The 16985-nt window shown below is 49.4% G+C and overlaps 1 protein-coding gene across 1 annotated transcript in view; it reads right to left on the bottom strand.

Moving 5' to 3' along the window:
* Window positions 1–7903, bottom strand: part of XYLT1 (xylosyltransferase 1) — a 304124-nt gene extending 296221 nt beyond the window's left edge. The window contains exon 1 of the mRNA XM_068565800.1: window positions 7486–7903. Within this exon, the coding sequence (XP_068421901.1) occupies window positions 7486–7833 (348 nt within the window). The 5' untranslated portion in view covers window positions 7834–7903. The remainder of the gene's footprint in view (window positions 1–7485) is intronic.
* Window positions 7904–16985: the final 9082 nt, after the last annotated feature.

The following is a 16985-nucleotide window of genomic DNA, read 5'->3' as shown; positions in this document are numbered from 1 at the left end:
AGGATGGATGCATGGAAGCATGGATAGATGCATACATGGATAGGAGGGAGGGGAGAGAGGGCAGGGGTAAAGGACAAGGGACTTACTGACTCTGAATTGGGTAGAAACCAAGAACGCAACCTTTGGGGTCACCACCAACCTTCAACTCCTAGTCTGGTTCCCTCTTAGCTCTTTTACTTTCATCCAACTTATTGTCTTGCTTTTATTATTTGTAATCAGTAAAACAGATGAGACTAAGAGCCCTTAACTTGCAGGACAAGGATTCAATGAGATCATGTGTTCCCAGGACTTCACAGTGTCTAGAGCAAGGTCAACATTCAATAAAGAGAAATCCTCCTCCTCAGCATCAGGATCATAGTTACAATGTCTGTACCCCTTGGGTAGGGGACGTTTGCATCAATTTCTCTGCCCCATTAGCTCAACTCCTTTGGGCTTAAACCATGTGACCTGTGGCCAAGGATTACAGCAAAGGATCCCCTGGGAGGAGAAACGCTTGTCATTAGCATCCACGGACACATCAGCGTGGATTAGATGCCCAGATAAGCCAGCAGTCACCTGGCTGGAACAAACCAGGCCTGACACAGAACAAATCCATTTTGTTGCCCTCAGAGGGCCCTGGAGGAGATTTTTCCCTCCCCCAGAAGACTGGAGAATGCCTTTAGGGTCCCACCCTTCCCCATCCGGCCAGGTGTCTGGGCTCCCAGACTCTGATACTAATCACTCCAGCTCCCTGCTCACTACAGCACTGACGGGGTGAAGGTGACACACACGCCCGGCCCGTCCCCGCCACCTTCTTCGTCAAGGCTCTGGCTTGCGATGGGGGAGGGAGCAGCCCTAACCACAGGGATGAGAAGGGCGCAACCCAATGAGTATCTGAGGGCAGACAGGTAGTTTCCGTTGCAGGCGGAAAGAAGGAAGTGCCTGCAAGACAACCAGCCTGCGTGTTCTTGGTGATACCACCCGGTTTCACCCAGGCTCCTGGGGAAAAGTCACGGGTGAGCAGAGCAGCAGGAGGCCTGCTGACGATGAATGAAAGTCTGTCTCTCCGGTCAGGGAAGCTTGCACAGCACCCTCTTCCCCTCCTCCCCTGGCTGGGGGAGCTGAATTCAAAACACCTTCCTCCGCCAACTCAGCAGTTCAAGTTCAATTACTCCCTAGCGTGCAGAATGCATATTTCACTAAAGGGTGATACCTTCTCTTCCTGGACCATAAAATCCTGTCTTTGGGGCGGGGCACTGTGACCGAATCACTTACCTATGCGCCTCCTTAAATGAGGTCTGTGGTTCCAAGGTTGGGGACCTTCACAAGATGCTTAGAAGAGGGAGACTGTGGAATAGAGTGACAGAGAGCACAGACTGCCTAGGTTCAAATCCCGGCTCTGTCATTTATACTGTGAACCTTGGGAAAGTTACTTAAGCTCCCTACGCCTCAGTTTCCTCACTGTAGCATGAGGTTTAAATGAGCTAATATTTGTAACACACCCCAGACAAGGCCTGGTTCTATTAAGCATCGTGACTGTTGGCTGTTGAAATATAACAGTACATTCCTTAAAGGAATAAAATACATAAGGAGGACAAGAACACTGCCTGGCACATCGTAACTGCTACATAGGCATCATTACCATTATCATGATTACCCTTCTATTTGTCTCATTATTCAGGGGTCTGATTCAAGGAAACCTGCGTACCTCAGGGTTGGCACATTTTTAGGAATCTGCAACAAGTGAGAAAAGTGGTATAAAGATTTTCAGGAATGAGCCGGCTGCATTTAGGTTTGTCAAAGAACTACACAGACAAGGCACTCTGAAATCTGTACATCGATTGGAATGGGGCAGTCCTGGGTCTGGATCCCAGTGTGCTGCTCCCCAGCATTGCAAGCTGCTTCCCTGCTCTGAGCCTCAGTTTCCTCATCTGTGAAGTGGGGACGGCAACAGTTCTATCCCACAGAGTTAGCAAGATTCGACTGAGATAGTGAGGTAATATCTGCAGAGCTTTCATTATCCCTGCCACATAACTGGTACTCAGAAGAGCAGCAGGGAGGGAGGGAGATGCAAGAGGGAAGAGAGATGGGAACATATTGTATATGTATAACTGATTCACTTTGTTATAAAGCAGAAGCTAACACACCATTGTAAGGCAATTATACTTCAATAAAGATGTTTAAAAAAAAAAAAAAAAAAAAGAAGAGCAGCAACCTCTAGCCAGGAGTCCTTAGTCTCAATTCTGTATATAACACCTTCTTACATCCTGAATTTTTATTTTTTGTGTGAGCAATTAACATCATATGTGCATGATTTATGATTTGTTTTTAAACTGGACACTGTACAGTATCTTTTCATTTTTGTAAAAATAACATACTATCAAGTTTGTCTTTAGATAGCCCTGTCCTTAATCGTATTTTCAACAGCCACCAACCTCGCCTGGTAGAGTACAGGGGTTTAAATTGGCACAGAAATTTAAAGCACGTTTTATTGGTACATGGTACAAATTAGTTACAGATAGAGTTTGGTTTTTTCCCATCTTCGACTGTCTTTGATTCAACTTGTACAAAATAACTGTTGTTCTATTAACTGTATACCACTCTGTGATTGCAAATTAATAATAATAGTAGTAGTAGTAAAAAAAAAAAAAATAACATCATATATGCAAAACACCTAAAGGATGCCTGGCAGCTGGCACTCAATAAACGTTAGCGCTCCTCCCTCTCCCACATTCCAGCCTGCTCCGAGGCTGACACACAGAGAGGGAGTTGGACGCATTCTATTGCCTTGGATTACACTCAAACCTTACTTGGCTTGGGAAAATGAATAATTGCGGAAATTTGCTTATTTTCAAACACGCTAAGAGTTTCTTTTTAAGAACAACGGCTCACATTTGGGCATTTATTATGTGCCAGGCGCAAATTGGCTCACACGTATTATTACATTTCATCCTCACATAACCCTATGAGGTGGCCCTGATTTTCAGAGGAACGAAATTAGAATGACTTGCCCAAGATCCCAGGGGTGGCCAAGAGCAGAGCCGGGACCTGAACCCGGCAATGGCAGACCCAAGGATACTTAATGGAGGCCTCTTTCACTTGTGCTGGGGCCTGGCATGGGTTTCGTGTGACTCTTCTCCTGCTCCCACACCCCTTCCTTTGAGCTTGGGTTTTGTTGAGGCTGAGTCTGTATTTTATTTATTTTTTCATTTTCCCCAAAGTATTTTCTCTCTGGTTCTGGTAGATAGGGGCTGGGGGCAATAGAAATGGGAGATGCAAATGAAAAAAAGGGAGAGTTATCGTAAGTGACAAGCCTTAGGGCAGTATTGACCAAGATAGAGACCAGGTCCAATTATGCTGGCAGCATGCATTTTTGTCTTTCTGCATGTAGATTTAAGGCCCCGCTGTTCATAAATAGCTCTGGGTGGAAGGACAGACACTTACTGCAGAGATATCCTTAAGGATATTTTGTTTTCTGGGGAAACACACACACACACACACACACACACACACACACACACACAACGATGTCAGATATCTGCTCTAGCTCAAAATAATTTCCTTTTCTATTAAGACCATGCATCAAAGTTGGACAATCCCCAGCAAACAGGAACTTATGTTTTGGCTTCCTATTTGCAAAACAGCAAGCATTTGTCACTCAACCTTCTGGAAGATTAAAATAAAAAGAATTGATAAACTAGAGAGAACATCTAAAGTGTAGGACTGGAAGGAAAGTGAATATATATATGTAAAATATAGATAAGCATATAATAATTTCTACTTTTATTTATCTATTTTATTTAACATTTTCCAGTACATGATTAAGCAGATGGCAACATTTGCATCAAGATAAATATTGTTCAGTGATGCATATTTCTGTATACAAAGTGTAATGCACTGCTCAGGCAAAAAAAAACTCCATTGAGAGTGTGAGAAAAACAAACCATCAATAAAATACCCTCTGTTCTGTCTGGTCTCAAAACATTTGGATAGAAAGAAAAGCTACGCCTCTGAGGCTGTTAGAACCAGAGGCGATCTGGATACAGTGAACCAATTTTTCAAAGTCACTGCCAATGTCTGAAAAAGTCCTGAGTTATCTGAGTAATGTGAAGTATGAGGAATTTCTGCCGAAAAATCAACATTTCAAAGGGGTCAGACAATACAGAAAGCCCATTCTACTTTAAGAGTGTGCGAGTGAGTGTGAGTGTGTGTGTGTGTGTGTGTGTGCACAATAAAAAATTAGGTTTCTTAAATGAAACTTACTGAGTAATAGTTTATCTAAGGGCACAAGCAATAAATGTGAGGACTTCAGAGGATCACTGGGGGCAAAGGGAAAGAAAATAAACATTCGTTCCATTAACATACAGTTCTCTTTCATTCTCCCCAAGATTGATTCAGAACCTGTAGTGTGATCTTTTTGACACTCTCCTCAATGTTTTCCCTCCCTTCATAAGTGAGCCCATCTGTTTCTTACATTCTGAGATGACAATAAAATCCACAGCTTACTGGAGACCTAATGAAGGGATGAGTATCACGGCAGCAAAACTCAGCTGCCATCCACCCAATAATTCTAATATGTAAGAGCTTTGACAGGGACGGAGAGGAAAAGGGGAGCTTGCAGATCTTTTAGGGATATGCCCGGCTCGCACCACCTGCACTCTCTCTGGCTCTGTCTACTTGAGAAACTGGGTGTTTCTTCTTGACTTCTTAAAATGCACCAAACTTACAATTAGGTCCTTCCACTGGGGTGCAGCTCCCCAAACATAAAAGGTACAAGTGCAGACCCAACACAGCCATAAATAAATAAATAAATTAAATTAAAAAAAAAAAAAAAGGTACAAGTGCAGAAGCTCTGGGAGGTTGAGCACAAGGACGCAGCAAGGTCTGGTTGAGAAAATGCTTGGTACACAGCGCCTGCCTGACACTCCCTGGGACACACCCACCGCCTCTACCACCAGAGCCTCGGAGTCCCTCTGCATCCCAAAACCACAACTGCCCTCCCCACCTGCATCCTCTGCAGAGCACAGAGACGAAGCATCATCTCCCAAGCACGTGCCTCACCAGCTCTTTATGAGAGTCATCTGGAAAATCACAGGGAATTTTTTTTATGTCCCACTCCTGGGTCTCCCTCCAAAGCATCACGCACCGGCAGCCTCGGCAGGGTCTGCAAACAAACCACATGCTCTGAGGGCCTCAGTGGCCTGCCGAAAGGCCTGGTCCTCTCCCAGCCTGCAACCTAAGCTCAGACAACGCCGGACTTTGGGAACAGCCTGCCCCCTTCTGGTCTCCTTGAGCTCCGTGGAAGGGCAGGGCTTGGGTGGGCACAGCTAGAGAAGGACAGACCCCCAGCTCCATCCGGCAGGTCTGCGCTGTGATTTCAGGATCTAGCAGGGCACTGGGGTAGACGTCGGGGAAGGGAAGAGAGAGGACACAAACAGATAAAATAAAGTACAAATCCAGGAGAGACAGCAGTGAACAACTGCATGGTAGACAACCACAAAGAAGGGAGAAGGGCAGAAAAAAAAATACAGGTTATGTCTATATCGGAAGAAACTGAGACACTGGGAGATGTGTGTAGGGGGATAGTCACTGAACTTACAGATGAAAGCAGAGTTTCAGAAAAGCAAAGCAACTCTGCTGCTGGAACTGGCGTTCCAAAAGGAATAAAAAAAGGAAAAGTGGCATGCTCCCACTTACCTTCCCAATTGCAAACCTCAGTGCGGCCGAGCTGGGGGATGAGAGAGTAAGGCACAGAACTGAATGCACAAAGAGTAGGTGTGGACATAGGAACCAAGATGTCAGGGACCCAGGAAGAAATCAGCCAACCAGGCCTTCCTTCCCTCCACTTGTTTCAACAGGTGGTATTTGCCTGAAAAGGCACCTCCTGATGCCTGTCTGGACCCCCGGATGCAAAGGGTACAGTAAGCCCTGTGCCTCCTACGTGTTCCCCAGGCTAGTGGTGCGTGTCCTGAACCCTCTCCCACCCCACCTCCCCGCAGGGCTCCGAATCTAGAAAGAACTTCTAATTGCATTTCTGCCCACACACAACACTATCCACTCCTGGAGTTCAAAGGCAGTGTCTGAGAGTACTCTTCGCTATAAATAAGAGGCATTCGGAATGTTCTGGTTCTCCATCAGGAATCTCACTCCACTCTCCTCCCCACAAATGGGGAAAAGATGTCTCTCCCTGCTACCCACACAGACCGGCCAGCAACGTGAAATGCCATCGCATCACGTCTTGGGCTGGCTCAGCCCACAGGTACAAAGAGCCGCACTGTGGCAAAGAGGGTCGCCTTGACGCCAAAGAAGTTTAGCAGATCAAAGAGCATCACGCTGTGTCCGAAGGCAGTCTTCAGTGAAGGCTCCCAAAGTGACAAAAGACAGAGACATGCATTCAGTACCTAAGAGCCTGAAACTACCCCCTGGTGTCTAATGTCCGTAAGGGCTGGGAGAAACTCTGTAGGCAAGCGGAGTGATGAAGATACAGACAGACACACAGCACATCGTTATGCCTCAAGACAGACACGCCCACAGGGCACTGAGACCCTGGCCCAAAGTTGGGGACTCTGACCTCTCCTGTGTGCCCCTAGCTCCGTGGGCTAAACAAGTCAGCCCAAAGAAGGTGTGCAAGTCACCCCTGGAGAAGTTGGGGGCAGGGTAGAAGACACCCAGATGGCCCCAGAAGATCTGCAGAAGGAACAGTTTCAGAACATGGTCTGTTCACACCCAAGGAGGGCAAAGTAAACCCACAGGAGCCTAAGCCGAGATGATTTGATCTGACACACAGCTGGTGACAGGAATTAGCCACACACAAGACAGAGAGCCAGACACAACCACCTAGGAGAAGGGGCCATGCCCTGACACTGGAGAGAGGCACCAGGACAGGGCAAGGTTAGACACGGGCAGGGTAGAGACAGGAGTCTCAGACATACAGGGATGGAAGAAGGAGACTCAAAGTAAGACCAGGTACCCAAGACTGAGTCTTGACTCCGGGGCACGGCTGAGGACTTGGGACACCGATCCCAGACCCCCTCGCAGGCCAGGCAAAGACAACGAGGCAGCAAGCTGAGGACTGAGTTGCCTGCACCCAGCTGGGCAAAAACCAGAGATGCGGCGAGCACCACCGTCTAGAGCAGCAGCTGAGGGTCCCGGCACGGTCCAGGCACTCAGCCCGGGAGCGAGGCGCCAACACCCACAGGCACAGAGCAAGTCGGGGCGCCCAGCGAGAGTGACGGGGGACAGGGGCCCAGCCAGGCTCCGGTAACCCCCAAAGCGCCTCCTCTGGAGATAACTTCCCCAGACCCCAAGGGGGCAGTCCTCAGACTCGGGATGGGGCAGCCCTCGGCCCCCGAGCCTGGGAAGGGACCCGAGCCTGCTGGCTCCACATCTCTTTCCCCTGGAAGCCGGGGTTGAGCGGGGTTCAAGGGCTGGCGGGGGTGGGGTCGGGCCGCCTGCCCGCCTGCCTCCCTCCTTCCCTCCGGGACGCGAGCCGAAAAGGCATCTTACCAGCGCCCGCGCGGCCAGTGCCCCTCGGCTGGCCGGCTGCTGCGCGCGGGGTGCTTCGGGGCCGCCTCCCCGCGCCCGCGCCGGCGGCCCCCGTCCTCCTCCGCCTCCGCCGCCTCCTCCTCGGGCTGCAGCCGGCTCGGCGGGCAGGTCCCGGCGCTCGCGGCGCGGGGCCGGGGGCGGCTGCTCCGCGCCGCCGACCGCTGCACCCCCGCGGCGTTCCCCGGCCCCGGAGTCGAAGCTGCTGAAATTCCACACGACCAGCGTCTGCAGCAGCAGCACGGTGAGCGCCGCGAGCAGCGCCGAGTGCGAGCGCCGGGCCAGCCTCCGAGCGCACGGCGCCGCCACCATCTTCGGAGCGCGGCGAGCAAGCGGGGCGCGGGGGACCCCGGGCGCTCCGGGCCGCCCCCGCGCTCCCCGCGGCTCCCGCGGCCGCCGCCGCCGCCGCTCAGGCTCCCGCTCGGGCCGCCGCCGCCGCCGCCGCCGCCTCGGCTCGCCGCTGCTCCTCCTCCTCCGCCGCCGCCGCCGCCGCCGCCGCCGCCGCCTTCACCGCCGCGGCGCGGAGTTTTCAGACGGGCAGGGACCCGGACGTCACCAGGAGGAGGGGAAGGCGGGGAGGCGGGGAGCAGGAGGCCGCGGAAGGGGGCGGCGGGCGCGCGCGCTCGGGCGGGGCGCGCGGGGAGGGCGGGGGTGGGGGTGGGGGTGGGGGCCTAGCCCGCGGGGCTTCCCCTCCCCGCAGCCCCTTGCCTGGGCCGGGGACTCTGGGGACGGGGAAGAGGCTGCGGGCACGCGGGCCGGGGTGGAGAGGGGTGGGGCCTGGGGGCGGAGCACGGGAGGAAAAAGGAGGAGGGAGAGGAAGGGGGTGGGGGCGAGCAGAAGGGGCCCACACCACCACCCCCCCAGGACCCGAGCCGGAGTGCGTGGGGGAAGGGGGACAGTTTCCGCGGCCGAAAAGACGAGGAGGGGTCAGAAAAGCAGGGGGAGCTTTGGGTGACGGTGGGCCCGCTCAGAATCTAGGGGAGGTCGGGAAGCTCTGGGGGGTCCTTAGATCCCCTTCCATGTGGGATGCAAGCACGAGGCAGCTGTGTGGAGCGGGCTCCCCGCCCGGAGTTTGCGGTGCAGGTGTCTTCTATGGGCACAGAGACTGCTTGGCAGGTGGAGACGGGAGAAACGTGTCAGGAATGTCTCGGCCAGGGAAGGGGCTCACGCGGCGGACCCCTGGATCCCTGGCTTGAAGGGGCAGGGAGGAGGCTACAAATGAGTGTGAGTGACTTCTGAATCACACCCCACCCCCTAGTGCCAAAGATGTACTAAGTGCTTTATTGAGTCACTTCTCTGATCCCTAAGGACGAACAAGCCAAGAGACTTCCAAACCCAGTTGGCAAGCAAGTGCTTTCATGGGGAAAGGGAGACCCAGTGGAGTTTCTCAACCTTCACTGGCTGCAAGCCCCAAAGTCTGGCCCCTGCCTTCCACCAGGTCCATTCTTCTCATCCACCCTGAAGCCCGCCTTCCTGACTGCACAGGGCTCACCTCCTGGGGGAACAGGTCTTGCCTTCTAAAGTGGAGTTCCTTCCCATCAGGGCTGGACTGTCCTGGTGACCTTGAGCCAGGAGGACTCCTCCCTGGGCCTGAGCTTTCTCCTCTGCCAATGACAGTTAAGGCTGACGATCCCAACGGACTCAAGTTTCATAGTCAGCCTTCTGTGACTCAGTCTTTCCCTCCCGTGTCCTCTTGCCCAGCAGCCCTGAACACATGGTGAGCGGATAGAGGGAGTGGGTGGCCCAGACAGGACTTAGCACTATCAGAATACAATAGCAGATCAAATCCCCAGATTGTCAATCTTGGACTCAGGGTGAACGTTTTGCATCTTGTCCACTGTGTTTGTAAACCAGATCCTAATTTTAAGAGAAGAAAGTGAAGGAATAAAGAGGATCCATCAGAGGAGGCAGGGAAGAGATTGTTTCATCCACTCAACGACAGTCTGTGGACATCAAGCTGTGTCAGACACTGGGCGAGGTGCAGGAATCCAAAGGTTCGTAAGGCTTAATTTCCCTTTCAGCAAGCTTGGGGTCTAGAGGAGCCAGATGTGCATGTCGGTCATTAACAAGCAGTGAGGTCGGTGTCACTTTGGAGATGTGCACAAAGTGCTATGGGTTCATGAGGGTGGGGCGGGAGTGACCACCAAAAGATGCTTGCTGGATCCATGTAATAAGCCAGCCCGCTTCCCTGAACTGGGAGTGTAAAATGCCAGGTGGTGGTGGGGTGGGGGGTGGTCTGAACTTCAAACGAGACTCAGCCTTCAGACTATCCAAGCCTGGCCAGCGGTGTGGCCAGACATAGAGGCCTCCCCCCTTGCGCTTAGCCCACCTAACCAGGAGTGAGCTAGAACAGAGGCAAGCTCCTATGGCCATGCCACAAGTCTTCTGTCATCTGTTTATCACCTGGGAATATTTTGGTTACAAGTAATAAAGCATATATTATACCTTTAAAAATAGAGTTTGCTGGATCATATAACCAAATGTTCCAGAGTAATGATATCAGGTGAAGTTTGATCCAGCAACTCAGAACTATGACCTAGGACTCTTTTACTCTCCATCTCTCCTCTCTGCCTTTCATGAGGTCTGCTTCATCCTGAGGTTCTCTCTTCATGTCACAGCCGGGCATCAGTTAATTGTATCCTTTGTTCATTTCTAGCCCAGGAGAAGAAGGGTCAGTATTTCCCAGCATTCTCCTCAAAGCTCCAGATATTTTCTCTGTTTGAACCAGCTTTAGGTCATAGGTCACCCCTAAACCAAGCACTGTGGCCAGAAAGATAGAATGTGCTGATCAGCTTGGCCAAGGTCCCATACACCTCCTCTGGCACTGGGGTGAAGCCAGCTTCCCTACAAGCACCTGGATGTTCTGTAGGGATCAGGATCTGACAGGAAGGTGGGAATAGGCTCCGGGGAGGCTGCTTCTACTCTATGCAGCCACTGTGATGCTTACATGACCTTGGGCAAGCCACTCCTTTCCCAGGACTTCAGTTTCTTTAATGCCAAATGAAGGATTGGATGAGATGGTCCCCAAGATCATCATGCCATGTCCCCAAAACTCTTCCTCAGTGTCTAAAGAGAGCTTTCCAACCCAGCAGAGGCTGCCCTGGAGACTCTTGTCATCCCTGCCCTCCGGCCCGTCTTTCAATGGCTCTGCTGTGTTTTTCCTCTAAGCAGCAATGATGTTATCTGCTTCCTCCACGCGATACGTTTAACCACAGTCCTTTGGGGCCCACACTCTGGTTCAGCTCCCTCGAGGGCCACAGGCTGAAGGAGTGAGGTTAAGGATCCAGGCCCCCAAGTCCCTGGAGAAAGAGAGAGTGGTTTGTTTATCTCAACTCCTAAAATGCCGCATGAAAAAGAGGTTTAAAAGCTCCAGGCAGGTTATGGGTGCCATAAACAGCTTATGTGAGGTTTTTAGGATGAAAAATCACCTGAGATAGAGGAGCGGGAAGGCAGGATTCTAGGGACCATCTTCCTGCCCCAAGACAGACCAGCAGCACCTCAAGCACCTTCGTGGAGCTCAAGCACTGCCTGAGACTCTGGCAGCAGCAGCCGTTAGCAACAGCAGCAAGTTTCTTGAGAATTTTTAAAGCTCATTCAGTCATTCAACACAGATGTATTGGACCCTATTATGTGCCAGGCGTCATGCTGGGCAAGCGAGATATAGAAATGAGGAAGATTCCCTAAGGAATTTTTCTTTTTAAGTACGGTTCTTACTCTTGCATTAACTGAGAGCCAGAGCTCAAAAGAAGTTCCAGCTGATTTGTGGGATTCCCTTCCCTTACCCATCCCCAAATCTTGTTTCATCACCGCTTTCCAATGAGAGGAGAGTAAATCAGTGAATCAGTAGTTTTGAGCTCCTGGTTTGCCCAGCACTAGGCTCGGGGCCAAGAGGGAAATCAGGAGGAGAAGGGGGGGGGGCGGTCTTCACCCTCAAGGAGCTGTCAGATTCCCAGCTCTGCCGCTTTTTAACTGAGACTTTCAGCATCAGTTGTTCCCTTCTTTATGCCTCAGTTTTTTCATCTGTAAAATGGGGGGATAATAATAGGGCTTTTCTCATAGATTTCTTGTAAGGATTAAATTAGATAACCCATGTAAAGATTTTTTTCTATAGAGATTGGCACACAGTAAGTGCTCAGTAAAGGTAAGGCATTATTGATTTCACTTATAACAGTAAGGCAGTGTCTAAAGATTTAAGAGGGAAAAAAGCGTAGTCAGGGAAGGCAGCCTAGAAGAAGTGGCACTAAACCTAGTCCTTGATTTTGATGGAGGACTGCCAATTACCCCAAGGGCGGGGACCTGGTCTCATTCTTCTCGGTTCTCTCTGGCACTTTCCATAGTGCAGGGCACTGAGTCAACTTTGGTTGAGCAATGAACACCAATGACAGGCGTGCAGCTGGAAATGAGCCTGGTGTGTTTCTCCAGCGGCAGGACAGCTGGCGAGTGGAGCTTGGTACTCACAAGTTCGCAGACCCCATCACAGCAACTTTTTAGTTGTATGATTTTAAGCAAGTTGTTTAACCAGACCTCAATACTTCCATGTGTAAAAAGTGAAAGAGAGTAATACCTATTTCTTAAGTTTACTAGGGGGCAGGGGCAGGGAAGCAGCGTCATATATTTCCTATAAGATGTTGGCACTGACCAATGGCAGAGTTGAAGGAATGTTAGCAGGCTGGTCTGTAAGGAAATGCTCTCCCCTTCTCTCAAATAGTTCTGGCAGAAGGTACCAGAGACCTAGGGCTTGGCATGCCTTCTTCTGAATTTAAATAAACTTCAGCCTAAGAATAAATTTAGTCAAATACATGGTTATTATTTTTTTAAATCTTAAGCATGTGCCTGTTTCTTTTTGGTTTGTTAGAGGCTTTTTTTACCCAGACTCTACAAACTGACCCTGACTTTGCTCTTAAAAAATTAAAAACCTCCCCCTAGGTTTCACTTCTGCATCAGAGAGAAATCATCCACATGGGTCACCTGTTCCTGAGTGTCAGTAGGAGAGTTATGCATGGCACGTCCATCTTCCCATCCCCAGGAATTCCCAATCCTCTCCAACAAGTGCATGCAAACACCAGGGTTCCAGGGCGCTTGGAGGTCAGAAGAGCCAGGATGCCCAAAGCCCCTCCCTCGGGGCCCCCAGAAGCACATGAAGCCATGAACACGCATCACCTGTACCACACACCCCCCCCCAACCCAACCCAAGTGAAGGAAACAGCCTCTGTTCAGACCACAGGCTTAGGCAGACGACATGCCCCACCAGACTCCCAGCTGTGCTTCTGAAACCTGCAGCTTTTCCAGAGAACCATCCACCCACTGTATCAGCAGAGGGAGCTCTAGGTAGCAAATAACTTTCCTCTGACAGCAGACTGTACTTTCCTATAGAAAAGATTTGCAGGAAACAACAAGGAAAAGCGGGGGTCCTAAGTGGAGCTGGCGTCCATCCTGTGCAGAAGAAAACCCCACCAATTTGCAAGGGTAGCTTGAGGGGTGGGGGTCAGGGCTGGGTAGTGATCTGGGAGAGGAAGAGACACCAGCTGAGGAAAGGATGCGTGAAAATCACCACACTGCTTAGCGGATTATCTGACCTTGTTCTGTACCAGCCCTTTGACCCACTTCTAGACATCTCACAGCCTTTGTACTACCCTCTCAATGATGTGATGTTTGAAAAGGGGACACACTCCAGATCCAAGTATTAGACTAGTTTGGCAGACTTTTTTTTTTCTTTAAAATAAATGTTTATTTTGTGTGTTAGTGGTGTGCAATCTTGTCCCTAGGGCTATAGGCTTAGAACTGTGGGAGGACAGCAGTGATGATAGTGGTGATGATGATAATGATGATGGTGATGGTGAGAGTTAAAATATTTTGAGCACTTACTGTGTACCAAGCCCTGTATTGAGACTGTTAACAATAGTAGTCACCAAATATTTACTGCGAACCTACGAGATACCCAGGATGGTGCTCATGTCGGGGCATTCAATGATGAATAAAACATGGAAGGTCCCTGCTCTCCTGGAGATTGCATGCTAGATTCTAGATTGCAAATGGGACCAAGATAAGTAAATAAATATGTAAACAAGTAATATCAGAGAGTGATGAGTGTTCTGAAGAAAATTAAAAGGAGCCATCTGCTAGAATGACCAGAATAGGGCAAGTTTAAACAGGCTGGCCAGGGGGCCTCAGTAAGGGGGTTACATTGGAGTGTTTCGTGAACTGTCATATGAAACCCAACTGTTTGAGGAGTCTTTCTTTAAAGCACCATGATCTGTCGGCTGAATAAGTAACAGATCTATTTTTTTCAAACATGTATACATGCTCCTGTAATGTATAAATGACAAATGCCGCTTAATTCATAGTAGTTCTTTTGTCGTTTTGCATTTTCTCAAACAATGATTAGTGAAAACTCAACAATTTGCGTGGTATGATGGGGGGATGGAATGAATTAGGAAAAAGTTCATTTAAAAAAGAAAAAAGTTAAAAGGATACCATCTTACCAAAAAAAAAAACATCTGTAACATCTTATGGAAAAACCCAAATGAACCTTTTGGCCAACGCAATAATATTACACCTCAATCTTTTTTGTCCAAATACCCTTTTGTCCTATTAACTTTACACTCACGCCTCTCAGAGGTTCTGTGTGTTACCGATGTTTCTGTCTAGTCCCTATGTCTTTAAGTTGGTAGGTTCAGCCTTGTACCCCAAACTCTTCTCCTATCTTGTTTGCAGCCTCTGTTCTGCACCCTCATCTCAACCCATCTTGTACCTGTTGTTATTCCTCAGTGTCGCTCAAGTCTCTGTCACTTGTATAACTCAGGAATCCATTTCAAAAAGACTCAAGGGAAAAGGGCATTTATTGGAAGCCTCTGGGATATGCTTGAGTCTGCTAGCTGCCTGCCAAATACCTGTTCTTCCCTTCTTGCTTGATAATGAATCCTGATTTATTTAGGGTGATGATATGCCCAAACAGAAAACAATGCTTCCCAGCTTTCCTTGAAGTTTAGGGTGATCATAGAAAAAACAGTAGATATCATTGTGGAGCTTCCAAGAAATCCTTCGGGGGAGGGTGCTAAATCAGTTGGGATGAGTACCCTTTAGCACCTTGTCATTCCCATTCTTTCTGTCTGGAATATAGAAAGGATAGCTGGAACTCCAGCAACCATCTTGTGACCATGAGAATAGAAGCCATTACTCACAAGTAATGAGCCAGAAAGAGAGAAGCAGCCTGGATCCCTGATGTCTTTGTGGTCTGCTGTATATGGCCAACTCTTGGACTTTGTTTCAAACCTGAGAATGAACCCCCGATTGGTTAAAGCCATTCAAAATGGGCTTCTGTTTCTATAGCTGGTACACTGAGGTGTGTGATGGAATTGAACAATCTAACTGAAAGAAGGTTAGGGATAAAGGTAGGCCTTGGAAAGAGCTGGAACCAGAGAGCCAAACACGCCAGTCAGTCCCTCCATCTTCTGTCTCTGCTTCTCTCTGCACACTTGGTTAATTCTCTCTTGTCAGAATGATGCGCTCCACATTTAAAAAACACAGCTGCCCAGCTTTTGAGTGTAAAGTCCCAGGGCCACCGTAAAGGGACAGGTTTTCCCTCTACAACCATGGGCCTCAGGTGGGCCCTCAAGGCTGCTCTACCCCTCTGCATTTTGCTAGTCTGGTCACTCTCCCACACCCTGGTCTGTACTCCCCTCCAGTCTCTAACATCCCTCTCCCTTCCTCGCTTTCCTGAGGACCTGCTTTCTAGGTCACTGAGGAGGGAAGAAGCGAGCAGAAGGGAGTTTCCACAAGCTCCCTCTGCCTCATTTCCACACTCCCCTGCCTGTGCATTGACTACATTTTGATGGACACACTAGCCAGGCTCCTGCCTGAGGCTCACTCTCCATCTGCCCACGAGACCCCAGTCTCTCTCCCCAGTTTATGGACATCACTCCACCGCTTCCCTCTCTCCTTTCCTTTATCATCATCTCCCCCCACTGGCCCCCCACCGTCTACAGCATCATTCTTTCCAGGATTCAAACTTACTGCTCCTTCTCTGATTAAAAACAAAGTGGGACTTCCCTGGTGGCGCAGTGGTTAAGAATCCGCCTGCCAATGCAGGGTACACGGGTTTGAGCCCTGGTCCGGGAAGATCCCACATGCCGCGGAGCAACTAAGCCCGTGTGCCACAACTACTGAGCCTGCGCTCTAGAGCCCGCGAGCCACGACTACTGAGCCCATGTGCCACAGCTACTAGAGCCCACGCGCCTAGAGCCCATGCTCTGGAACAAGAGAAGCCACTGCAATGAGAGGCCCGCGCACTGCAATGAAGACCCAACGCAGCCATAAATAAATAAATAAACAAATAAATATATTTATAAAAACAAACAAAGTCCTCTCTTGGCCCCAGTTCTCCATGTTTCTGTTCCCTTTGCAGCAAAAGTCCTCAGAAGAGTTACCTAACTCACTGTCTCCAGTCCTCCCTTCCCATTTTCTCCTAAATCAGGCTTTTGGCTCCCCGTCCCCACACTGGACTTCACACACACGCTAAACTACTCTTAAGTCCATCGTCTCTCACCTCCCGTGCTGCTCCCCTCCCTATTACTCACGGTCCCCCATCACCCTGGCTTCCTTGCCGTCTCTGGCTTCTAGACCCTTCTCACGACACTGCCCTGGTTATTCATCCTGCCTGGAATGCTCTTCATCAGGATCTCTGCACGCCTCCCTCCTTCACTTGTTCAAGCTTTTGCATCCATGTCACCTTCTCATTTAAGCCTTTCCTGACTATCCCAGTGAAATTGCAGCCAACACTCCCAATCACCTTTACTGTAGCACTGATCACCTCATATAAAAATCATTTATTACGTTTGTATGTCTGTCTCACCCATAGATTATAAGCTCCATGAAGGCAGGTGTTGTCTGTTTTGTTCACTACTCTACCTCCAGCACTAAGTGCTTGGTACATAGTAGGTGTTCAATTAAATTTGTTGGATCAATGAATGAATCACTTTCTTAGACATAGTCCAAAAACATCTCAGCAAAGTGTGTTGATGATCCTGGCTTGAGCTTGGTGCTACCTGGGACCCATCAACTGTAGATACAGGAATAGGGTCCCATAAAAAGATGGAGAACTTATGTTAGCCATGTAATGAAGGGGCCATTTGCAGGAGGGGAAGACCAACCATGCCATAGATGTCAGATGCATGGTGATGCTTGAGAACAAGACTCTCTCTGTATCCAAACCATCCCAGTTTGAATCCTGCATCTACTTCTTACTTCTTGCCTCTGAGGCTTTGACAAGTTGTTTCACATCCCTGTTACCCTCCTCCGAGGATTGCCTGGAGCTTAAATAAATGAGTTCATATTAAAAAGCACTTGAACCAGTGCCAAGCACAAAGTAACACCAAGTTCAAAAACTGAAAACTGTTAGAAAAATAATGAGAACTTGATAAAATAAATACATTTTTGAAGAAATCAATACTCTTCTTTTCCATACC

The sequence above is a fragment of the Eschrichtius robustus genome, chromosome 16 (genome assembly GCF_028021215.1).
Source record: "Eschrichtius robustus isolate mEscRob2 chromosome 16, mEscRob2.pri, whole genome shotgun sequence".
Lineage (NCBI taxonomy): Eukaryota > Metazoa > Chordata > Mammalia > Artiodactyla > Eschrichtiidae > Eschrichtius > Eschrichtius robustus.
Note: the sequence above shows the minus strand (reverse complement) of the source record. Positions and strands in the feature narration are given on the sequence as shown.